The sequence below is a fragment of the Eptatretus burgeri genome, chromosome 6 (genome assembly GCF_056783735.1).
Source record: "Eptatretus burgeri isolate ZD-2024b chromosome 6, Ebu_testis_v1, whole genome shotgun sequence".
In the NCBI taxonomy this organism is placed as follows: Eukaryota; Metazoa; Chordata; class Myxini; order Myxiniformes; family Myxinidae; genus Eptatretus; species Eptatretus burgeri.
In genome coordinates this window covers 55,480,908-55,508,041 of record NC_140966.1, presented here as the reverse complement: position 1 = coordinate 55,508,041, position 27,134 = coordinate 55,480,908, and the positions used below count along the sequence as shown (strand labels likewise).

At 39.5% G+C, this 27,134-nt stretch overlaps 2 protein-coding genes across 4 annotated transcripts in view; one reads left to right on the top strand and one right to left on the bottom strand.

The window, feature by feature from the left end:
- Positions 1–10,107, top strand: part of LOC147024827 (ALX homeobox protein 1-like) — a 33,844-nt gene extending 23,737 nt beyond the window's left edge. The window contains exons 2-3 of the mRNA XM_085885129.1: positions 3,298–3,455; positions 5,748–10,107. Coding sequence (XP_085741255.1) covers positions 3,298–3,455; positions 5,748–6,236 — 647 coding nt within the window. The 3' untranslated portion in view covers positions 6,237–10,107. The remainder of the gene's footprint in view (positions 1–3,297; positions 3,456–5,747) is intronic.
- LOC147024826 (uncharacterized) overlaps positions 1–27,134 on the bottom strand; it is a 91,617-nt gene that overhangs the window by 61,928 nt on the left and 2,555 nt on the right. The window contains exon 3 of one of the 3 annotated variants that reach the window (XM_085885130.1): positions 22,731–25,018. The exons of the other annotated variants lie outside the window; for them this stretch is intronic. Coding sequence (XP_085741256.1) covers positions 23,176–25,005 — 1,830 coding nt within the window. The 5' untranslated portion in view covers positions 25,006–25,018 and the 3' untranslated portion in view covers positions 22,731–23,175. Of the gene's footprint in view, positions 1–22,730; positions 25,019–27,134 lie in introns of those variants that run through there. 3 annotated transcript variants of the gene reach the window in all.

Below are 27,134 nucleotides of genomic sequence, written 5' to 3'. Positions count from 1 at the left end.
CCCAAAGAGCTGGCAGCGTGGAGGAGCTTCAAAGCTGTGACGGACAACTTCTTGGGGAACGAGCGCGCGGACAACTATGAAGAAATAGTGCAGCAGCTGCTGGAGTCCTTCAGGAAACTTGGCTCCAGGATGTCCCTGAAAATCCATTTCCTACACCAGCACCTGAACTTCTTCCCTGACAACTTGGGAGCAGTCTCGGACGAGCACGGCGAGCGATTTCACCAAGAGATTTCACTCATGGAGACGCGTTACCAAGGGCGGCACAACCCGAACATGATGGGCAATTTCTGCTGGTTCCTGCATCGTGAAACTGACACAGAGCAGCACAAACGCAAAGCCAAATGCCTAAAGCATTTTTAATTACATTCTAGTGGAGTTTTTCTGTAATTTCTATAATTTTGAAGCATTCATGATGAAATAAATGAATAAATGAATTTTTGTAAATTTCATTGAAATCCTGACTTCTCGGCAATGGGAATATTTCTGTTACTGAAAATGCTGACGTGATACAGCAAAACGGTTATGATTTTTGAAATCAGCGTACCCAAATTAGTCTAAATGACTTTACACATCTCCAGTAAAAAAATTTTGTTGTTCAGTGTTATCAGTGCCTTGAGAAAAGAACATGGAAGAGGTTAATTTGAGGAAAATGGGAAAGTACAGTTAGCTGGAGGCAGAGTGAAGGCAGAAATGTTGGTGAGATTGTGTATTGAGAAACTACTACTCAAGCAATATCATCATACGAGTTGTTATAATAAATTATTTTGAGCTCGTATAAAATAAGCAATATAATAAGTTTTTTTAATACAGAGATATATCCAAGAGATATATCCAGGGTTTTGAAATGGAATCAGAGGACAGGGTTGGGATGGCAGGTGGTTTGTTAGGTTCACGTGTCGAAAATTGCAGAGGGAGCATCATAGTTGCAAGGTCGAGCGTTATTGGATCTTTCCAGTCATAATATACTTTGGAAAAAATGGCTTTAATTATTTTTAAATTGAGGTCTGACAGAATGGCACATAGGGAATGCCCTTACCCGAGAGCTGTCCGACTGGGTTCGATTTCCGACCCAACTATAAATTGTTTGACTAGTGCTTTACAGGCAGGGCATTGCATTAATGAGTGAACTGTCCTTTGGAGGCAAGTTAAACTGGGCAGCATTTGCTCGCGAACATAAAAGATCCCATGGTGTCCTTCAATAAAGCAAGCCATTGTATGGCCAGGTACCTTGACCAAATTCCTGTCCTTAGGACCTACAGTCAATCATCATGTCTGACCAGCCAGTTTTTAAAATACTTTGGCCAACAATATGCTTTATGGCCTGACTGATGATATACATACCATGCTCTCTACAGAGAGTTTGTGCTGCGAAAGCAGTTTATTGGCAAGGGTTATATGATGGGTGGTTTGCAATTGCTTCCCCTCAAGTCAGTCAGGGCATGCGGAATTTGGAATTTGGTGAGGGAGTTTGCGATAGCACACCTACTCTTCCTGAAGTACACCATATGGTCTTTAACATCCATCAACTAATGTTATGAGCTGCCTATCCCATACTAAAAATGGCACATGGTATGAGATGATTATGAGTAATTACCCTGCACACGAGAAACGAAAAGTGGGCTTCAGCAATTGATTCACTTTGTCGGTCCTGTCTACAAACGTCAGTTTATGATCGAGGATCAATGTAATTTAAATTGAATGTTATATTTGAACACGAGTCGGAAAATAAACCTGTAGTTTAGCAGTACTTTAGCTATGAATTTGATCGATAGTGCATACGCAGAGAGGCGTGAGATAATTTTTATCTTGCCAAAACAAAGTTTTTGCAAGATGTTAGTCAGCTTGTATGTTTTTTTTTAATTTTTTTTGTTTGTTTCTTTGTTTGTCTGTAATCACATATAAAAAATTCTGCAGAGCACAGTTATCATTGGAAATTTTTGTAACTTCGCATATCAGAGGCCTATAGAGGTTCCTTTAAGCGCATAAAATTTTCAAGGTCAAGGTCAAAGGTCAAGGTCACTTTGTCACAAATCAGGGGAGTCGACGAAACCCTTATTTTTTGAGTAATTTTGATCGGATAGTCTTCAAACTTCATGGGAATATAGTTCATGGTCTGGCGCTCAGCTGATTAATTTTTGGTGGCGATTGGCCTTGACCTTCATGGTTAGCGCCTCAGGTCAAACATATTTGACCCCAAGGTCAAATTTTCAAGTTTTAGGAACCATATCGTGTAGTACCTCAAATTGAACACCTCGATGAGTGCTTTCTAGATATGTCAAGCTTGAGACATTATGACGTCATTTGTTGACGTTATGAGGCAAACGCATATTTTTCATGGTTACTCTGTAGAACGATTCTCATCGGAATCTCTCGTAGGCAGATATTCCTCAAGGAGTCACTCCTGATGGATAGCAGCTCTGTTCACCTCAGTGTGACCTTAAAGAACTCACACGTGGTCACCTTTTGGCAAGATACGGGTCACCCTGCGGGTGACATTGGTATATTTTTAGTTTGTTTGCTTGTCTGGCAGCCAAAGAAAATTGAAAAATAATTCCAAACAGGAAACTTTTTGTTTTTAGCGACATCATAAAGGACACAAACAGCAGGGATGAAGAACTAATGTAATGTGTTAAATAAGGTGGGGTAAAAGATGCTGCATCAACAGCGGTGAACTTCTGAATTTATTTTTTTTCTTCAACCTTCAAAATCTTTATTTTATTTCAATTGAATTATATACTTAACCACTCGAAAACATAAATCACTCTTTTGACATTTTCAAAACCCTTTCATTTAGCAAGCAGTACTTGCACAAAATATTACAGCATTTTACATCATCACGATCAATCAAATATGCTGCTCGCAGACTGCTCCATGTCCTTTTTGTTAATCAACACTCTGCGGGGTTAGCTGTTCTGTGAACTCTCTAGTTTTAAAATGGAGATGATATAATTGTTGACTCAAGCTCAATTCATCCCTTTCCTGAAAAGCTAAGAGTGTGGTTGAGATTGGGATCATATTCTCTCTTTTCATATGAGGAAATGCTATGCTCTTTCAACCATCTGCCATTGTGAGTGAGCTGTGCCATGAAGAAACACATACACTTTTTATGTTGGATTTGACATGCTCTTGTTGATAACATCGGAAGAGTTTCAAACATTCACTTTACTTTGAATGACATGTCAGGCTGGGTACCATGCTCATTTGCGCTGCCAGGTGTTAAATAAAATGGACATTCTTAGCATTAATCAATAATGATATAACTATTATGGTGACACGACAAAAATGCCTGAGCCACAGACGAAACAAAGCCGGTGAAACAGCGACGGGCACGCGCAAACTACTCAGGATGGCAGCTGGAGGAGTTGGAGAGAGCGTTTGAGATGACCCACTACCCAGATGTGTTCATGCGGGAGGCACTGGCACTCCGGCTCGACCTTATTGAAGCTCGCGTACAGGTTAGTTTTTAAAAAAAAACATCTTTATTCGAATTGCATTTTTCTCCCAAGCACATAAAATAGAAATAAAAGATGCACACCTGCAAATGTCAACAGGTAGAGGAGATTTGAGTGTTATGGAATACTAGCTAATATTTTCATACAACATCACAATCTTTCAAGTGGGAGGACGTCCTTGTTGGCACTTAACTTTTTAACCTCACCCGACAGTAACATCATAATCTTCTCTGCACCAACATCTTGTCCTTCTTCTGTGTTTTTCTTCCTGATCTGCTGTTGTTGTTTTCTGCAATATTTACCCATGCCATGTTTTCTCCCCTTTCCTTAAGGCCCAGTCACACCTTGACGTTTTAGCCAGCAATGGCAACATATCAAAATGTATGTAAAACGCTGGCTTACGTTGAACTTTTGATGTTTTTTTTAAAGATTCGGACGTATTCATAACAAGTTGGTCGTATGCATAACATATTAGTAACGGACACAGAACGTTTCGTTGTGTTATAGATAACTTATACCAACGAATACTTAGCCTGTTGTCGGCCTTCACAACCTATGCCCAACGATAGTCTAACTTATGCATAGCGCGCTGCATGTATCGCCGACAATGACGTGACGTAGCCTATTAAAAGGCTGCCGCACAACGATTTAAATCATAACCGCCGGGGAAATGGAACTGTCAACATCGCAGTCACACCTTGGCGATCTTACCAGGGCATGCCAACCTCTGAAAAATGCATCTAAAACGCTGGCGCACGTCGAATACGGTATGGGTAAGTTTGGTATGCGTGAATAGAACGCTAAAGTACGCTATCATATGTCGTATTAAGTGGAGTACGTCTTGTAATTTTAAACGTGTTAAACATTTTACGACGTACTTGCCGTATGCCTCACACGTTCTGCATGCGATGGGAATAAGTTGTACGCAGTACGCACGATATGCGAACGTTGGCACACGTCGACAAAAATTACTTGTAAGGTGCTCATAAGTCGAAACACGTCAAGGTAATGGTTAGCGTCAGTGTTCCAGACTCCCTGTTTTTTTTGGTTTTTTTTCCTTCGGTATGACGGTGATGTTGATACTTCGATTTCTGGTGTGGTTATGATTTAAATCGTTGAGCGGCAGCCTATTAATTATATTATATTATAATCGCACTAGAAATCTAAGTGTCAACATCACCGTCATACCGAAGAAAAAAAAAAAACCAGGGAGTCTGGAACACTGACGCTAACCATTACCTTGACACGTTTCGACTTATGAGTACCTTCCAAGTAACGTGTGTCGACGTGTGTCAACGATCGCGTAACGTGCCTACAACACGTTAACCATAGGTTAGAAATAAGTTTCGGGTACGCTAAACATTACCTCGACGTGTTTCGACTTATGAGTAACTTACAAGTAATTTGTGTCGACGTGCCTACAACTTATTGCCAGCGTTATGCGGAACGTGTGAGTCGTACGCTGGCATAAGTCTTAAAATTTCAAGCATGGAAAATTTGAGGACAACCGCAAAGTACAACGTATAAAGCCAGCGTATGGCAGTGTTTTTCACGACGTATGGCAGTGTTTTTCAGCGTGCTCTCAATGTTATCAAAACTTTCCCATAACGTATTCGACGTGTACCAGCGTTTTACACAAATTATCCAAAAATCGGCATAAGCTGGCGAAAACGTCAAGGTGTGACTGGGCCTTTAAACGTTTGCTTCTTTTGTCTTGCATTTGCATTTTTTTTTCAAACAGAGATCGAAGCTCATGGTATAGCTGAATGAGAGAGGGGTGAGGTGCACAGCGATGAAACATAGATAGATGGCATACAAGGAAGGGTGGAGAAAGGTAGAAGGAACTAAAACATGGGCAGTATACATACAGACATAGTCAGAAAAAAGCAACCGAGCAGGTAAAGTAGACAAGGAACGTACAAGTATTTTTGTGGCCATTAGCGTGGTTTAGTTTTATTGTATTACAAATTTGTGTGCTCATTTCTTCCCTTATTAATTTGTCTATCGACCACCAGATTTTCCATTATTTATAGTCTCATCCTTCCTCATCCCCCATATTCATTTCAAATAAACATTTTAACTTTAAGAAACGTCCTCCCACCTTCTGTCCATCCCGACATTATTTTACATTCTTAGAAATGCACATACATAGATACATACTATATATATTGATGAGTAGGATAGCAGGTATTTGTTAACTTTGCATAATGTGTGGTGTTGTTTGTGCTCTGTTCAAAGTAAAATGTCAAAACGAGGACTCATGATGGATTTGGCCTGTGGGGTTCCCTGACCTAGGTATGGTTCCAGAATCGGCGTGCCAAGCTGAGACGACAGCTAAAGTTGGTGGGAAAGGAAGGTGAGTTGGTCGGGCATGTTGCCCCTCTTTCTCGGGTAACCAACAGCACTTCGGAAGAAGAGGCAATGGAAGAACAAAGTGATGAAAGGAGTTCATCAGTTACTCCCCAACAAACAACAGTAGCAAGCAGTACGACACACTCTTCTTCACATCGAGCTACTTCAAAAACAGAAAAGGGCATGGTGAATGAACCTACAAGATCATTCAAAATTCCCAAAAATGTCCTCACTGAGGGGTGTGGGATGATTACTCAGATCCTACACACCTCGAGGATTGAGTTGCTGGGAGACACCCATGATGCGGCATTGTTTCTGTCACCTGATGAACGCCGGAGCTCCAGCATAGCTGCACTGCGAGCTAAGGCAAAGGAGCATGTGGCAGTGATCGAGCAAGCCGCTGGATTGGTACTCACTGATCAATTATTGTGATCCATCACACTTTTGTCCTGTCATGTGGACATCCTGATCTTTGTAACAGTTGAGATGAATTTCTTGGAAATTTTACCAGAAAGATCTCAAAAGAAGGATCAGCAAAGATACAAAGAACAATGTTTTTTATTTTTGGAAGAAAGCCATATAGAAAAAGAAAAGTAATTTTTGATTTGTATTTTCATGAATTTGTTTGTCCTCCATATGCACCCATTATATTTTCAACATGTATCACAAGGCCAACGTTTAAATAAATGTGAAATGAATTGTGGAAATCTGTAAAGACCAATCAGTCAATGAATGAATCATGTTGACTCAATGTGTCATGTGAAAAATTATTTTAAAAGCAATCGGAAAGAAATTCATCCATTTTTGTAAAATGTCACAGGTGAATGGCTGTTTAATGCTCTCTTGGGTCAACAACGACACATCAGATTAAAGTCATCAATGACCATGGTACCACGATAAATTTATATACTATATATTGATCGATAAATGTGGTGGACTCATTGGGAAACTTTCATTGTTCAGTTTGGCGTCACAAACTACAGAGTTCATAGAACACCTTACCCCACACAGTCATGAGACAAAGGACATGGAAAGGCTCATTTAAACTCTTGCTTTGCATTTCCAAGCATGATCGATGTGTCCTATGACCCGCCATTTTGTCTGAATCTTGATATTCCCCAATGCTAAGAGCATGAGTGGCAGATTTGATTGGTCGAGATGGTGTAAAATAGTGTAATATTTTGTCCAAGTATTGCTAAACTGTAGGTTTTTGGAAGTAACAAGAAGGCGATTTGTGTTCTCCAGTGTTCAAGTATATAATTCAATTGAAATAAATTAAAGGTTTTAAAGGCTGTAGAAAAAAAAAAAAAGTTTTTTTTTTCGGAAGTTTACCTCTCTTGCTGCATCATCTTTTATACCACCTTATTTAACATGTTAAATTAGTTATTTGTGTATGTTGTTTGTGTCATTCATGACATCCCTAAAAACAGTACGTTTTCTGTTTGGAATGATTTTCAATTTTGTTTGACTGCCAGACAGGCATACAGAATAAAATATTTACCTTACTTCTCTCTGCACATGCGCGATAAGGACAAGATTCCATACATTTTTCCAAATTCAGAGCCAAAGTACGACTAACATGTAGTTGTGTTCCGATTCATGTTCCGATTCGTATTCTACATTGTTCAAAATATAGAATTCAATTGACATTAAGTAGTTCCTCGATCAAAGACTGACAGTCACTGCATAGACAGACCAACAGGCAGAAAAAGTGGACCAATTGCTCAACCCCACTTTCCACTTCACGTGCATGGGGTAAATATCCAGTGCATGCAGCAGATATAGACATAGATTGATCACTTACTATAACACTGTACCATCAAATCCATCTCTAAAATTCACTGCTATAAATGATTGAGGCTCAATCCGTTTTCTCTAACCAAGCTATGATAGGCTTTGACTGAATAATGTCCTCAACATCATAAAAAAATAGTTGAAATGACATCAGCTGGTGTCCTACAATACTTTATTTGTCAGTCTGAATATACTTTTTAGTTATTTTGTTCAATGCATCTCACTGGGGAAACTCTCTTTAATGAAAAACAATCTGTTTAAAATTGTTTTAAAAATCACTAAAATTAGCACATCAGGGAGATGGGAGGGAATACCTCTTATATAATCAAATGAAAAAAGGTTTCTCTTGAAAAAGCTTGAAACCTTGAAACTTTTAAAGCGGTGTACTTTCGTTGATTTAGAATACTCATTTTATTTATTAGAACTTCAAAAAAGATTATATACTATTAAGACCCCAAATTTGATTTGTTCTGTAAATCATCATCATTAGCTATTTTCATTCCACTGCTGGACGAAAGCCTCAGCATGTTGACACCATGTTGATCTGTCTCTTGCTTTGTTGTTCCAATTGACTCTTCCCCAATACTTGTCTATTTCATCCCTCCATCTTAGACATGGCATTCCCCTTTTTTAACCAAAATATAGTATGTAGGGCACCCCTTTATATTAACTTTTCTTTAGCATTACTTGGTTCCTCCCAAAAATACAAGGGTAGTTCAGCATGCACACAATATTTTTTGAATGTGCCTTATTTTCTATCGTCTGGCATTTTCCACAAGCCATGGAATGTCCCTTCTTTTCTATTATATAGTTTGCCACATAGTACATATCATATAAAGGGGCCTTTCTATGCCCCTGGCATTTTCCTCAAGAATGGAACGGTTTCTCTGTATTACATACGGCATTTCATGTTTCAGCCAGTTTTCTTCTCGAATTAGAGCACCTGAAAAACTGATATTTTTTTCCAAAGTCTACTTTTATGGTGTCCCTAATTTCTGCTATGCCCCTAATTATGCAGCTGCAGGTAACTTTTAACTCTCAACAAGTGTCCCTCTATTGATATTCAAAATTTCATGAACTTTCATCCAACAGTTCACAAGTTATGAGCCCTCACATATGACTATTTTACTACTACAGTCAAAATTTTTCTATGTCCAACTTTTTGGAGTTCGCCCCATGAGCAAAAAAGGAAAAACTATGGCACTTCGGTGGAATTTGTTTTGAAAGGCATTAATTAGACGTATTGGCCCATGTCTTTTCCAAGTTTCACAGCTAGTTTCAATGAATAGCTTTTGAAATATGAGCACCAACATATTTTTGGCAGATAGACAGATGGACACGAACAGACACCAACATTAATTTTGAGGATTTTCGTTAAAAACTCAAGAATGCAGAAACTGACGTTGCTAAAATTTGGAACGTATTACCTCAACATATGAAGGATTTACTTCTGAAAGTTGCAGCTGATTTCGTTCAGTTGAAGCTGAGAAACGAATTTTCAGTCCCTGTATTAAAGTTGCATACAGAGAAACCGTTGCATACAGAGAAACCGTTCCATAAAATTACCCCCGTGCGGGAGTGACGGTCATCTCTGTGAGAAAATATATAGCCTCCTGAAGGTAGGGCAGTTTTTGCAAACTTTGAAGTCACGTGACGCGAAAACGAAAGCGAATATCAAAAATCCGGCCTGCCAAAATTTAGATATTGTCCCATAGATTCATATACCGCAATAAAATTCAAGATTGCTTGAGAAATGTAGGAGGAGATAGATTTTGAAATCGTCATTTTCGCATTTTTTGCCAACTTTGAAGTCACGTGACACGAAAACGAAAATCGAAAATCCCGCCTGATCAAAATTTAGATATTGTCCCATAGATTCATATGCCACAATCAAATTCAAGATCGCTTGAGAAATGGTGGAGGAGATAGAATTTGAAACTCGTCATTTTCGCAACGGATGGACGGACGGACGGATCGAAGGACATCTACACCCATATTATGAGGTCATGCTCGAAGAGATGACCTAATAAAGGGAGGGGTGCTTCGCACTTCCGTTAATACCGAGAAACTGTTATATACAAAAGGAGGACAGCTCTGCGCTTCCCTTGATTTCTGAATTATGTGTAGATAATTGAATGAGTACGTACTTTGTGGATAGTTTCTGCCTATTTTAATGACTATGTAATTTCTGAATGATGTGTGGGTAATTGAATGAGTACATACTTTGTGGATGGTGTCTGACTAATTGAATGGGTACGTAATTTGTAGATGGTGTTTAACTGCTTGAATAAGTATATACTTTGTGGATGGTGACTAATTCACTGACAAGTTGACTTAATACCTACTTTGTGGATAATGATTAATAATAATTGAATTAAGTAGTATGTACTTTGTGAATACTTTCTGAATAGTTGAATGAGTACATAATTTGTGGATGCTTTTTGATTAATTGACGAGTACATACTTTGTTTAAGATGATTAATTGAATGAATAAGTAGGTACAATTGTAGATTTATTTGATGCACAAATAAATTGAACTCCTCATGCATATCCATAAATGATCGATCTTGCTGCCCTCCGGTGAAAAACAAGCAGAATTGCATGATGTTTCTGACTTCTTTGTGGATGATGTGTGGACAGTTGAATGTGTGCACAAACTAGCAACAAAGAAAGAAGTATGGCACTTCGGTGGAATTTGTTTCGAAAGCCATTAATCAGATGTATTGTCCAATGTATATTCCAAGTTTCACCTCATTTAAATGTATAGCCTTTGAGATATAAGCACCAACACGTTTTGGACAGACGGACTGACAGACACCAAAATGAATTTCGACTGTATTCGTTAAAAACTCAAGAATGCGGAAATGGATGTTGCTGAAATTTGGAAAATATTACCTCAACTTAAAAAGGATTTACTTCTGAAACTTACAGCCGATTTCGTCCAATAGAGGCCACAAAAGAATTTTCAGTCCCTGTGTTAAAGCTGCATTCAGAGAAACGTTCCATATACATGGAGGAGTGCTTTGTGCCTCCCTTGATTGAAAACTTTTCTTTTCAGACATATTTGATATTGGTGTGCCACCTCTCATGACGTTACTGAGTTTTCCATGTTGTCTCCATCCAAGTTTGATTCTTCTCTTTATATCTTGTTTTTGATTATTCACCTTGAGATTTCCATTCATTATACCTCTTCTCTTTGGTTTTTATGATTTATTGAGAAAATTATGATTTCTCCATGGAGTACAAGGGGGTTCATTACTACTTTGGTTTTTGACATGTTCATCTTCAGCCCACATTTCCTGCTGGCTTCAGAGAGTTCTGTAAATAGGCCAGGTTTATTTTGCGATATCATATCACTGTACATTCTTTTGGTTGATTCAATGTTTTATAATAACTTGTTTACATTAGTAAAAGGCATCCACAAGCATCCTTGACAATATTGTGGAACGTTGGCGGAGGCCCTCACTTTTTCACCTTTATTCGCTTTTAAATTAGTTTTCTCCACAACTGCTTGAACGATTGATAAAAACATTCAACATCGGAGCGCCTACCCATGGAGATATTTTTTATCAACAAAGTTACATGATGTTTGGGTGGAAAATGTGGTCGGCGGTCCAAAACGTTTGTTTTCTGTAGGCATGGGTTGCAGGGTGTTTTGCACACTGTAAGACCCAGGTTTACATCTGGGATGTATTCCTGAAAAGTGCGACAAATATCGAAACGACGACAATCAAAACAATTTTTCTCACAAGAATTAATGGAATAAGTGGAAATGTGTTCCTCATGTCACCACTTCAGGTATTATATTTTGATTTTTACCTATACTATTACCATTTTTCGATTGATGACAGTTATATTCAAGTCCAAATACGTATAAATAAAAGGGAAAACAATTGCCAGACATTAAATGAAAATAAACTTCTTCCAGAAGCAGTCGAAGGTGGTGTATATCTTCTTCTTTATCCTTATTCAATGAACGTGGGCATTCCGTATTCATATCGGCAAACTTAATAACCCAGCAATCCATCAATACCAGCACGGATTTGATGAATAATATCTAATTTAACTTCTAAGATAACACTTTTACAATGCTTTTCGCCAATCTCCAGGAGAGTACAATTATTTATTTGTGAAGCAAAGTTCAGTAGTTCTTTTGGCAATTCTGCGATCTCCTGATTTAGTAGTTTAGTGATATATTCTGGAATATTTATCAGTCTTGTAAGTTCTGAAACCACTCGAGAATATACAAAGGAGACAAAGAAGAGAATATAAAACAATGGAAGTGCGAGTTGAGATGACAAATATCGAGAAGTGGTATTAATAACGTGACGACGCATTTGCGAAATGACGTAAAAAGGGGCGACGTAAATTGCGGTATCACTGTATCAGGAATAAAAGGCCTCAAACACACTTCACTTGGCCTCTGTGAATTACTTCAGTCTGAACAACACCATTTCAGCTTTAAGCAAAGTAACAACCATGATGGATGCAAGATTTTTGAATGTGGGAGAGGGTAGAGGGGGTCTTTCACACATGTTTGTGTGGGCTAACAGCAAAATGGGTTGCTCATCTTCATAGCACTGAAAGTATGCCCGTTCCCAATAAATAATGGAACCGTGTAAAGGCCCGGTCACACCTTGACGTTTTAGCCAACGTATGCCGATTTTTGATTTTTTTTTTCTAAAACGCTGGCACACGTTGAATACGTTATGGGTAAGTTTTGATAACATTGAGAGCACGCTGAAAAACACTGCCATACGTCGTTGTACGTTGGCTTTAAACGTTGTACTTTTTGGTTGTCCTCAAATTTTTTCATGCTTGAAATTTCACGACGTATGCCGGCGTATGACTCACACGTTCCGCTACGCTGGCCACAAGTTGTATGCACGGTCTGCGATCATTGACAGACGTCAACACATGCTACTTGTAAGTTAATCATAAGTTGAGACATGCCGAGGTAATGCTTAGCGTACCCGAAACTTATTTCTAACCTATGATTAACGTGATGTTGGCACGTTACGCGATCGTTGCCACACATCGACAGACGTTACTTTTAAGTTACTCATAGGCTGAAAGACGTCGGTATAATGGATCGTCCTTGCATCAGCGTCCACGGCCACGGCCAGGACACTTATTTGCAGCGTTCTTCAAACTTTTCTTCGGCATGACGAGGATGTTCACACTTCGATGTCTAGCTTGGCTATGATTCCAATTGTCCATCGGCAGCGTCTATTTAAAATAGTCGAGTTTGAGCATTTTAACACGTTCAGAAGAAACGCTTCAAATTTCCAAACCCCAGCGTCAAAAAACAAAGGCAAGTGACAGCAATTTAAATCGTTCATTGTAAACAATGAAAATAGCTGAGTGGTACCGTTTAAAAGTCGTTGAGTGTAAAAAAAAATCCAATTGTTGAGCGCAAGCGTCTACTTTCAATAGTGGGGTTTGAGCGATTTAGCACGTTCAATAGAAACTATTAAAATTTCCGAGCGCCAACGTCAAAAAACAAAGGCGAGTGACAGCAATTTAAATCGTTCATTGTAAACAATGAAAATAGCTGAGTGGTACCGTTTAAAAGTCGTTGAGTGTAAAAAAAATCCAATTGTTGAGCACAAGCGTCTACTTTCAATGGTGGAGATGCAGCCATTTAAATCGTTAAACGCAAGGACGATCCATCATAACCCACACCCTCCCCCTCACACTCACCTACTACTGCCAACATGAACAAACTACTACTAATACTAATACTAATACTAATACTGATACTGATACAGATACTGTTACTGCTGACATGGACATCGACTCAAAAAGGACTCGAAAACACTGTTGGGTTCCCCTTTTATGAACACCATTTTTATATACCAATTCCCAAAACCGCTGGGAACACGTCTTTATATGGCAGTTGTAAGCTAGAAACACGTTCATTTATTTTTTTTGTCGACCGGAAGACGTCATTGGAATACGTCTACATACGTCGATGTGTGTTGGGACTACATAAAGAATTGGTTCAAAGCACGTCAAACATAAGTTAGAAATAAGTTTCGCGTAAAAAAGACATTACCGCGACGTGTTTCGACTTATGAGTAGCTTATAAGTAGCCTTTGTGGACGTGTGTAAGCGTCCACATATCGTGTGTAAAACTTATCCCCATCGCATGCAGAACGTGTGTCATACGCCGAGTACGTCGTAAAATTTTGAACATGTTTAAAATTTCTTGACGTGCTCTACTTAGAACGACGTATGATAGCGTACTTTAGCGTTGTACTCACGTATACCAAACTTACTCATACCGTATTTGACGTGCCCCAACGTTTTAGACACATTTTTCTTAGGTCGGCATACGCTGGCAAGATCGCCAAGGTGTGACCGCGATGTTGACACTTCCATTTCTACGGCAGTTATGATTCGAATCGTTGTGCGTCAGCCTTTTAATAGGCTACGTCACGACATCGTCGGCGATGCGTGCAACGCGCTATGCCTAAGTTAGACTATCGTTGGGCATCGGTTGTGTAGGCCGACAACAGGTTCAGCATTCGTTGGTATAAGTTATCTATAACACAACGAAACGTTCTGTGTCCATTACCAATGCGTTATACATAAGACCAAGTCGCTATGAATACGTCCGAATCTTTAAAAAAAAACATCAAAAGTTCAACGTAAGCCAGCGTTTTACATACATATTAATACGTTGCCATCGCTGGCTAAAACGTCAAAGTGTGACCGGGCCTGAAGGTACCTTATCAAAATATTGTATTTAAACTGGTGAGTAAACTAAACTTAAAACTCTTACACCTTGCCATGTGGGTTGTTAGCTTCCATTGTATTTAAATCTATTTCATCGCTAAATAACTTAACAAATGTAATCTTGTCTTTGATTATTACCATCGCCGAAGGAGAGGGCATTGAATTTGGGTCCGTTTGTTACTTGAAAAATCAAAGATTTTTCAAGTAGATTGGTCAGTCGATTTTGTTATTGTGTCTGTCTGTCTGTCTGTCTGTCTGTCTGTCGCCTCAACGTCACAATTTTCAACCAATCTTCACAAAACTTCATCACATGGTAGAGTTTGTCACAAGGAAGAAGCTCTTTGTTTTTGAGGTCAAAAGGTCAACATAGGCCAAAGGTCAACAACAAAGGTAGTATTTCTAAAATCCTCAATTTTCATCCCATTGACCTGAAATTTGAAGAGGATTTATATCTCAGGTCAGTGAATTCAACGAACCAATTATTTTTGAGATCACCATGGACCAAAAGGTCAACATAGGCCAAAAGTCAACAACGAAGGTAGCATTTGTAAAATCCTCAATTTTCATCCCATTGACTTGAAATTTGAAGAGGATTTATATTTCAGGTCACTGAATTCAACCACCAATTATTTTGGCGGTCCACATTGGCCAAAAGGTCAAAATAGGCCGTATTTCTAAAAGTGACAATTTTCATCCGATTCACTTGAAATTTGAAGAGGAGTCGCATATTTGGTCATTGAATTCAATCAACAATTATTTTTGAAGTCAAATGTAGTTTATGGATTTTACAAGTATGATTCTCTGCACGACGTCACCTTCTTGTTTGTTTGTCTGTCTGTTTGTCTGCAAAGAACTTTCGTGTTTTTCTCTGCAACTTCTTGTCGAATTGAGACAAAATGTTGACCATAGGTGTGACTACTTGTGTAGAATGTTTTGATGATAATCACTATGTCATAGGTCACGTGGTGTGGCAGCCATGTTGGAAAAATGGGGAAAAATTGGACCTCTGTATCTCTGAAACGGCAACAAGAAAAAATTGAAACTTGGCACATGGCAAGAACGTAATAATTGTATATGTATATAAACTTGGCACATTCTACATAATTAACCTCAGCCATCGAAGATGGATGGAGGTTACTGTTTTCACCCCTGTCTGTTTGTGAACAGTATTACGGAAAACTCCTGGACGGATTTCGACGAAACTTGGTGGGGGGATTAGGTATGGTCCAAGGATCATGCCATTCGATTTTGGACTTGGTCCAAAAAAAAAAATATTTTTTTCAAAAAAATTTCTATTTTATTTGATTTTTTTTTTTTTTTTTGCATTTATACATGTTTTAAGTGATTTCCAACCCCCCCAAAAAAATTTGTTAGAGAAAAAAATAATTTTTGCAACTTTTTTTCAAAAAAATTCCGATTTTTTTTTTGGGCATTTATACATGCGCGTCGATTTCGTTTAGTTTATTCAATCGTGGTTCAGTAGAGTCTGATCCGTTTTGACCTACAATGAATAGGATATCAGGTTCACTTAAGTGACCCAGCAGTATTGGCGGCGGAGGTTTTGCATTCTACCGAGTGCTCCCCCTCTATTTGTATATGTAGAACGCTACACCTAATCAGTATGAAAATGTTTGCGGGTCCTCCAAGGATAAAATGGTACACAGAAAAAAAAATTGATGATGTCATCAGTCACATGATTCAGCAGCCATATTGTTGTTTTTTAACCTTCAAAAATCTTCTTTTCTGAAGTGGCTGAACAGATTGAGGTGAAATTTTACATGTATGACTGCCTATCCATGTGGAACAAAAGGTTCACACATATGACATCATGGGTCACATGGATTGGCAGCCATACTGAATTGAAGAAAAACATTAAGTAATGTTTTCTCTGAAACTGCTTAATCAACTGAGGTGAAACTTCACAATTATGATATAGTTGTGGTGGGGAATACACGTTTTAAATTTTAGCATGATCAGTCACATGGTATAGCAGCTAGAATTATTTAATATTTTTGATCTTGGTTCACTTTTGGGGTTTTTTTTTTAAATAAGGCGAACTTCGCTGTCCCTGGATGGGTATGAGCATAGAAGAGTTGCAGCTGAAATGTTAATCTTATCAAGGTTCCACCTGATGACTTCACCTTTGCTTTTTGCTTGTTCGGGTTCCTTCTGATTACTCCAATGCAGGACTGTACGTATTTGATATTCCATTTGATTTGAATTGAATTTATAGTCCCATTCTAAATTCAATTGAATCATAATGAAAAACGTCATGGGTGAGGTCAGGTGTCCAATCAAAGCGGGGTTGCATCAAAGAAGCACGTCTTGGTACCCAGTCATCACTGCCAGCAGTTACAAAGTGGCACTTCTCGTTATGTCACTTATTAATTATGTAACACACCAGTGCATAAACACCACACAAAGCTACACAAACACCACACAAAATAAGCCCTGGCGAGGGTCTGCAATCTCTGATTGCTCTTTTTCTTGTTGAAAATTGTAATGGGACCAGTCTCCCTCAAGGGGGAACTGGCCACGACCCGACATGGCAGAATGAGACTTGAGCAGGAGGCAAAATCATGTGCTGTGCTAGCCAGGAACGCAGGACAATTAGACTTCATTTAATGGAATTCATGAACCAAGATTTTGGAATGCTTTTACTTCCATTTGAAATTTAAGGCTGCTGGAGGTTCAGTCCGTTCTCAAGAACCATAGCGATGTCGAATAATAATACAAGCAGGTTAATTGAACAGGTGAGGGTCACACAATCTTCTGAAATAATAAGAGCCGTATTACTTGGTGAAAAAAATTTCACCAAGTATGTTGGTCTGTAGAATTTGTCTGTTTGTCTTTCTGTCTGTCACACTAGTTTTTGGCCACAGTTTTCAAGCAATTGTCCTGAAATTTTTTTGTGTATGTAGGTGACCGGCCAAGGAGAGCAACGCATAATTTTGTTGAAGATCCAAATCCGGATCCAGATATTATAATTTTAAGTGATTCTTCACCATTGAGAGATGGGGCTTTGTATGTATGTATGTATGTATGTATGTATGTATGTATGTATGTATGTATGTATGTATGTATGTATGTATGTATGTATGTATATATATATATATATATATATATATATATATATATATATATATATATATATATATATATATATATATATATATATATATATATATATATCGTCGAGGCTCACAGAAGAGCTAGAATTAGTACACTGAATAGATTAGGAAATAATCTAGAGAGGGGGGAAACACCAGCAGCAGAGTAGAAGGCCACGATGGAGGGAGAATTGGACTACCAATGGGTGTGGGGAGAAATGGAGGGGGGCAGGAGAGGATTCATAGGTTGGACAAGATAGGAGGAAACTCTCAAGAGGGAAAATTGGAAATTTAGAAGAAGGGGTGATTGGGGTTGGGTAGGTGGTTAACGAGGGTAGAAAAGGTCATGGTTTTGGATTGGGGAGGATGTGAGATGGTGGTGAACAGCTGTCTTGAAGACCAGTGACAAATTGTTTGCAGTTGTTTCTCGGCAGATGAACCACACGAATACAGAGCATGCACTGAATGTTTTCCCAGACTCCAGCGACTCCCAGATTTGGTTGTACTCTGTACGTCATTCAACCACTTGTCGCGTCTTTCAGATTATTTTATTCTGGAAGGAAACATGACCCTGGATCATGAAGTTCCTGGATGCGAAGGCAAATTACAAACAAAATCACAGCCAGCAGTGGCGTTTAACTTGTTGCCAAGGGGTTGTTTTCACCATGCTAAAATGGTGGTGGCCTAAACAATTTGCATGATATCTCAAAAAGTTGTCGACGGATTCGGATGAAACTTGGTGGAAATGCTGGGTGTGCGACACGGACTAAGTGATTTGATTTTGGTGAAGATCCAAATCTGGATCCGGATCCCAGAATTTTTCGAATGATTCTCCACCATTGAGAGATGGGACCAAAAACTATATACTGTATAGCACAATATCTCAAAAGGTTATTGATGGATTCCGACAAAACTTGGAGGACAATTTGGGAGTGCCACGAGGAAAAACTGGTAGTTTTGGTGAAGATCCGAATCCAGATCCGGATACGAGAATTATTTAATTTTTAAAGTGATTCTTCATTGAGAGATGGGGCTAAAAATGATATAGCATGACATCTCAAGAAGTTGGAGATGGATTTGGATGAAACTTGGTGGACAGGATGAGTGTGTGACAAGGACGAATTGGTTCAATTTTGGTGAAGATTCAAATCCGAATCCAGATCCTGGAATTTGGTGATTCTTCACCATTGAAAGCCAAAAACGATGTACAGCATGATATCTCAAAATGTTGTGGATGAGTTGGTTTGGTGACAAGAACAAGCCAATTCGATTTTGGTTAAGGTCCAGATTCAGATCTGACCTATCAGTGCGATACAAAATGTAAACTGTTCGGCCTGGCGGAGGTATGCGGGCGGAGGTATGCACTCTACAGAGTGCCATTCCGTTTTGCCAAGTGTCACTCTATGAGTGATTTGTCATTGTTTGTTTGTTTTTCTGTCTTTTGACAATTTTCTCTTAAACTACTCGATCAGTTTTCCGATCAGATACGACTCGGTGGTATATAATCTTTCCATTACGATTGACCGTATATGCCTATTTTATCATTTAACTTCCCTTATATAATCCTTCTGTCACATATCATGAGATGATGGATTCTTGCAAGATAGTGAATTCAACATTATTTAGTCATTTAATTACTTTTAACATTGTTCTTCATGAATAGGAACAGGAATGTTGTGAAGAACGGGAAGAAAGTGGAAAAAAGATTCTGAATTTAATGTTCCAGATTTACCCTCGCCGAAGGAGAGGGTATTGCATTTGAGTCCGTTTGTTACTTGACAAAACAACAAAAAAAATTTGACAGGTATGTTCATCGCCTCCGTTTGAGACTTGCAAAATCGAATATTTTTCAAATATCTTGGTCAGTCGATGTTGTTATTCTGTCTGTCTGTATGACTGTCGCTTTCAGGTCAGAATTTTAAACCGATCTTCACAAAACTTCCCCACATGGTAAAGTTTGTCATAATGAAGAAGCCGAGCTGTTATTGAGGTCAAAAGGTCAACATAGGCCAAAGGTCAACAACGATGGTGGTATTTCTAAAATCCTCAATTTTCATCCGATTGACAACAAATTTGAAGAGGATTTATATTTCAGGTCACTGAATTCAACCAGCCAATTATTTTTGAGGTCAACATAGACCAAAAGGTCAACATAAGCCAAAGGTCAACAACTAAGGTGGTATTTTTGAAATCCTCAATTTTCATCTGATTGACTTGAAATTTGAAGAGCATTTGTATTTCAGATCAATGAATTCAACCACCAATTATTTTTGAGGTCAACATAGGCCAAAAGGACATCGGCCAAATTTCTAAAATTGTCAATTTTCATCCGATTGACTTGGAATTTGAAAAGGACTTGCATATCAGGTCACTGAATTCAAGCACCTATTATTTTTGAGTTCAGCACATGACAAAAGGTGTTGGCTTAATGGTTAGGGTGGTGGGCTTTGGATCCTTGGGTCCTGAGTTCAAATCCCGCTCAGCTGTTGAATTAATACCAGGTGGGGTTAATTCAGCATGTCATCCTGACGAGGCCGGCAACATGAGTGCCAGCATGCTGGTATACTGTGTCGGAGTGGCGACCCGTCCAGGATTGTTCCCAATAGCCAAGGAGACTGCTTAAGCAACACCAACGCTCTGCACAATCTCCTCCTTAGGAGATTGTGGTCCCAATCTCCTCCTTAGGCGAAAAGGTCAACATAGGTCGAATTTCTAAAAATCATCAATTTTAATCGGATTAACTTGAAATTTGAAGAGCATTTGCATATCTGGTCACCAAATTCAACCACCTATTATTTTTTGGGTCAATATTGGCCAATCAGTCAAATTAGGCCAAAATGTCAACAAGGGCCATATTTCTAAAATTGTCAATTTTCATTCGATTGACTTGATATTTGAACAGGATTTTCATGTCAGCTCACTGAATACAACTACCAATTATTTTTGAGGTAAGCACATGCCAAAAGGTCAACATAGGCCAAATGGACAACAACTTAGGATCACTTTGTGAAATCCTCAATTTTTATATGATTGACTTGAAATTTGAACAGGATTTGCATACAAGGTCAATTAATTTCAATGTTGAAAGGTCAACAACGGTCTAATTTCTAAAATTTATAGGCCCAAAACACACATATATATATATACATATATATATATATATATATATATATATATATATATATATATATATATATCAAAATGTTGTGGATGAGTTATGACAAAACAAGGTCTGAGGAGAGGGAATGGGAAAGCAGTTTGAGGGGTGGGAATGGGAAGGAAGTGTGAAGGGATGGAATGGGAAAGCAGTGTGAGGGGACAGAATGGTAAGGCAGTGTGATGGGGGGGGGAGGGGAATGAGAAGGCAGCATGAGAGGGAGGGAATGGGAAAGCAGTGTGAGGGAAGGGAATAGGAAGACAATGTGAGGGGAGGTAATGGGAAGGTAATCATTCCTTTTCGGCCCCTCAACTTTGATACAATCTGCTGAGATGGGCCAGCGGAGGCATGTGATGTGTGCATATGTATATAACTATACTAATAAATGTCAATGTGTGTGAGTGAGTCTCCTCCATATCTCCAAAACCATGAAACCGAGCAGCCTGAAACTTTGCAGGCATACTAAGAAAACTCCAAGGAAGTGCATGGTTGAAAATTGGGTGTTTGGGTTAATTAAAACACCCATTTTGAAGATAATTAACAGCCTTATTTAATTATATCCTTTATCACGTGCCTCCTTGGACACCCTCAGACACCTCACTCACATTTGATGGGGGTCCTAATTTGCCATTTGGTTCGGTGTAGTCAAGCATGCCTCGATTTGGAAACACAATCTACTCTCACGGACTAATCAAAGATTCTCAAATGTCGGATTTGAGAATCGGATCTGGTGGACAAAATAAGTGTCGAATTCTGGAGTGAAATCTGAAAATTTTAACAAATCAGCAATTTTTATAACTTCGAGTATTTATTTAAGCAAAGCATTGAATTTAACTTTTTCTAATTTTTGGATGATTATATTGAGTGAAGAAGAGATTTTGGAATGTGCAGAAAGTGCAACTTCATTGAGTGAAATGTCATGCTTCATAACCTGGTTTTGCAATCCACAGGGCTCTTTTTCCAGTCCACAAGGGTCTTTTTTCGGCATTTACAAACACAGTTTGTTCTTTCCATTTGGGCAATTTGCATACATTACAAAATATTAATATAAAATATAGTACTATAGTTCCGCAAATATATTAATAGTCAGTAGTTTCTGCAAGCGCAGAGGTATGTAGACAGCACACATGGACGTGGTACAAATGGGAAAAAATGACTCTCCGTGGCAGGGGCGTATCTGCAGAAAATAGCGCCTATGGCAAGCACTGAAATTGCGCCCCTGTCCAAACATCTGACACTCATATTTTAGATAACTTTACCATATCAGCTCAAAAATACAACCCAAGCTTGTTAATCTTTTAATTAACAAATGATGGCACTACATGAAAATTACAACTGCACCTTCCTTGCTTTCACTGATGCAAATTAGTCCATGATGTGCTCAGTCAGTTTTTTCAGTTTCTTCTCTTTCTACATTCAGCAGAGCAAGATCACAGAGTCTGCCTTGACCCATGGAGGCTCTCAAATTGGATAGTATTTGTTTTAACTTGCTGAATGATCTCTCACAGCTGGCGATGGAAACGGCAATGGTTAGCATTATCCGAATAGCAATGCGAAGATCGGGGAAGACGCTCTCATCTCCATACTGAACAAAAATTTGAGAAGCTCTTCAGGTCTAGATATTCTCATGTTGGCCTGACTTGACATCAACATTCTGCAATCCTAGATTTCTTCATATAGCTGCTGTCCATCAACATCAGAGCTGTACAATTCACCCAAATTTTCGCACTTCTTCTTTAGGTCGTTACTGTCGGCACCGTAACACAGTCCCTCAACATCGAGAGGGAACCCAAACTTGGCGTCAGTGTCGGGCAAACGAGCGAACCTTTTGTAAATTTCTCTGTGAAGATGGTCGAGTGTTCCCTTCATGACTCTTTCCATTTCCTCATTGATGTTAACCCAGCGTCTCGCGAGTTCTCACCAGCCATTCGTTCCTTTCGTCTTTCAACATCAATATTCCATTCTTGACAGAGACCAACTTGGTTAAGGTCCAAAGGTGTATGTATATATATATATATATATATATATATATATATATATATATATATATATATATATATATATATATATATATATATATATATATATATATATATATATATACACACATACACAAGTCCTACTCAGTGGCGACCCCCCTTCAAGTAGTAGTCTAGAAGCCAAAATCTGTAGATAGCCTAGAAAATAGGTTCGCCGCTGATTTCATGTAAGAATGGTGCAACTGGTATTTTTGAAGAGTCTAGGCATGACCAAGTCTAGTTCCACTTGTTGCCAAGTCTGCATCTGAATATTATGGCCGCCATGACAGTAATCAAAATGGCCGCCATCAGATTTAGTCTTTTTCTTACTGCAAATTGTACTAGCCAGAAATTTGTCATGATTGTGAAATACTATGTAATCTGACACGAGGAACACTATTTTGTGCTTTATTTTTGTACTGGATCACAACTTTTCACATAATTGACAACTTAAAGACGAAATTGAAAATGCACATACGAGCAACAAATGTGAAAAAGAAAATGTTTAGCACTATTGATGGAGATGGGTTTACAGTCAGTCAAAGATTTTCTCAACAGCTGTCTGATCTGGCCAAGATCCAGGCAAGCTCCTGAGTGTTGGCTGCTTTGATTTTCTGTTCAACGGGTGAGTACCATGTATGCTGCAGTGGTTCAGAGAAAACAGGTTCTGGCTTCAAGTTGGTCATATTGGCCTCTTGGACGCTTGTCATTTCAGGAGGGGCACTGAGAACTTTGGAGCGGCCAGGTTTAATCTGAAGGTCCATCACTGGCTCTTGTTCTCCCTTGCGTCTGAGGGCCACGCACTGACTTGCATGAAAAGTGCCAGACCCAGTCAGCGTCTCCTCAATTATGTCAATGTTGTCATTAGAATATCTCAAATATCCTGTGGTAGTTGGGATGTTGAGAAAGTTCCTTGGGATCATGACATTTCCATTATCTCGGAAGCATTGTATAACATCATTGGCAATTGCTGTGTCAATGCGCCTCACTGTATCGTGCCCAACTGTGTGTGCAGCTGCATGAAAAAGATTGACAAGCTCTTTTGAGCGTGTAGCCTGGTGAAGAGCAAGGCCAAGGCCCAGGTGTTTGGGGGTCAGTTTTTTGCCTCCTGAAGCCACATGAATAATGTCTTGGCAGATGCTCAGAACTTTGTTCTTGGTATCTGTCTCATCCGCTTCTTCATTGTCCATCTTGTCAGTGCTGTCACCACCACAAAGAAGCTTTACAAGCATGTACAGGGTTTCAGGTACAATTCGCTCTGCATTTTCTGTGTTCAGTCCATCGATAATGCTATGCCCTGGAGAGTGTTTTACGTCACTGTAAATCTTTATGCCCACTCTGAAGATCCAGCTAAGGATTTCGTTCTCATGATGAGGCAGACTGCACTGGGCCAATTCATCTTCTTCAGAACTTTTACCTTCTTCAGATAAATCATTCACGGCGGTTCTCATGGCAAACTTTGTCACAGTTGAGGACGCAACTATGAGGGGTTTTGTGACATCCAATGGCTGCACGAATGTCACCTTGTCACTACCAAAGTGAACCTCCACTTTCTGCTTGAAATTGTAGCTTTTGAAGGCTCCAGCCTCAATTCCAAAATCATTCAATAACAGCATGCTGTAGTGTTCCCAGATGTTTTTCAGGGTAAACACATGTCCCTTCTGCAGCTCTTTCTCAAGCTGGTTCATCACATTTCTGAAACAGATGCTTTCAGGAGACTGGTTTTTCTCTCCACTCTCCTTTTTATACTTTCTGCGAAAAGAAACATAACACTTGAGGTGATATTTACCTTCAGCTGCCATCAAGTCTGAAACACCTGCAAACCTGTGACGCATGGTGGGGTCAAATTGCGCCAAACTAAGCATCCTGGATGATGTGTGATCAAATTCAACATTTGTCAGGACACCAGCTTTTCCAGGAATGTCAGTCTGGCAGAAAGCGCATTTTGACCAATCCATACCGCTGTGCGCGGATCTTAGTGACTTTGGGACAAGGTATTTCTCTGAGGAACCTGATGTTGTGGGTATCTCTTCTGCGTAAGTCACAGATTGTGGCTGAATCCTTGACTTCAGTCTGTCTATTTTTTGTGCGAGAGTAAAGTCACTATAGCAGAATTTGTGCCATTGAATCTTTTCGACGTGCTCCGGTACAGAATATTTTCTGATTCTTGAGAATGAGTCAACATATTTAGCGTCATTATATTTCTCTCTTTCTTTGCAACATTCAGCTACAGTTTTCACACCAACGATTGTAGTCTTTCGAAGTGGCGTTGACTTGCTAGTTTTTGAACTGTCCTGGCAAATAAAGCATTTATTCCAGTCTACATGCTCTTCTTCTTCTCGATCCCTTGAACCCCCTGTGAGAAATCTTGCGGCTTTCATTTTTCAGTTAGTCCTGGGTAACAGAAAAACACACAGTTATGTAGTTTAGGTTCATTTTATAGCAAAGTTGTAAAATTCATTGATTGTGGTTTGTATAATCAGACATTCTAATTCGAGCCTGAACATTTCTTTAAAAATAATATAGTGAAAAACAAGTCATATTATTTTTAGAAAATGGATGGAGCAATGTTTTTTTCTATACTCCCATCAGCTCAGGCATGCTCAAAAACATGGAAATCGACCCTAATTTTGTAATTTCATGTCAATTTGCAGCTGAAATATAACAAAAAGTGTATTTAATGGCGACCATTTTGTAAACTGTCATGGCGGCCATACTATCCATATCCAGAGTTGGCAATAAGTTGATTCACGTTTCTGTGTGTCTGGACAGTCAATATACACCTGTTGCACTATTCTAACACAGAATCAGCAGGGTCGTACACTATTCTGCATTGGGCCTCCTGACTATAGCGCCCAGGGCATGTGCCATACCTGCCATACCTTTGGTACGCCACTGCTCCGTGGGGTGTGTGCATGCCTGTTCTTCGTTACATATGTGCGGTGCGTGGGCGCACAATCTAAACTTGAACTCGGACCCATGGTGCATGGTGCTCTGGAGGTTATGTGGCTGTCTCACGAATGATGTACTTCGACAGCACCGAATCCTCGGGAGCAGACATGCTGCAGTATTGAAGCCACGCAGAATGAGCCACAGTGCAGTGCGGGTGTGGGGAAATCCGTGCATGTGTGCGAGTGAAATGTTGAGTATATCGCCGGTGCACATGCACATTTAGCATGGACCGTGAGGAGGTTGGAGGAATGCGTGGGGGTGCGGGGGCTGCATGCATTTAGGCCGTTACCAAACAGATAGCATTAGTTTTGGTATTTAAATGCTACCACCAGTTTGATGTAGAACGTCTCGGTTGGAAGAAAAACTCTGCTGTTTGGGCATGTTTTATCGCCCGGTAATGCCCCAGTATGCTGCCTTCCCATTCCCTCCCCTCAAACTGCCTTCCCATTCCCTCCCCATTCCCTCCCTCACACTGCCTTCCCATTCCCTCCCCATTCCCTCCCTCACACTGCCTTCCCATTCACACTGCTTTTCCATTCCCTCCCCTCACACCATTTTCGCATTTCCTCCCCCCTCCTACTCTCCCTGCCTTCACTTCCCCTCCGCTCACTCCCCACTCCCTCCCTCACCCCTCTGCCTCCCTTATCCCCATCCCACCCCTCTGGCTCTTCCATCCATATTTTTCTCTCCCACCCCGATCGCTCTCTCTCCCACCCCCAATATTCCCGTCAGCGAAGCGTTCTATTCGCTCGTACAATATATATACATGTGTGTAAGATATATGAAGACCACAAGGGGAAAACCAGAGATGTCAGGACAAGTCAATTTTGAAGAAACTGAAAAACAAAGTTTCAAGACTTTGGTGGACTGTTTAATAACTGTCATATAGATTTCTTTTCCAGTAAAAGGAAGAGTGATCATTGGCCGATCAAATTAAGCATGTCGCATTTGCCAAGCTTCTGTTATTTAATTTAAGAGCAAAGAACGAATCAATGTTGCAAACTGACATCACTGGTTATTCCCTTGTTTAATAATTGCCATGCAATTTTAACCCAGGATGTGTAGCAAATTCATGCTTGTTGGTTATAAGCATACATTACATGACTTTGGTGATCACAGATTATTTTTTTCAACATTAAACGGTCATTGTTTTTTTTTGTTTGATTGGTGTTCAACGCCATACTCAAGGGTATTTCGCTTATATAACGACGGATTCTCCATTTCTTACTCCGTACTACTTAATATGATGGAAAACCGGGAGGAAACCAAGGATAAACCACCCCTGCAATAGCCGAAGTCACCTCATGTGACTCCCTCATATACCTAAGCAGGTTGATTGCGCGGTGGGTACATCGAATGAGGATGGGTACTCAGACGCGCTAACCATTAAGCCACGGCGTGGGTCCCATAAAAGTCACAATAAAGGTTTGACCAGGCTTGAACCACGATATGCACCAACTACGGAGCCCATGATATAACGAAATAGGCTATTGTAGTGCTCAGAGTTTATGCTGTGATAGTTTTACAACCTTTTATAACTTAGTTTCTCAACTCTGAA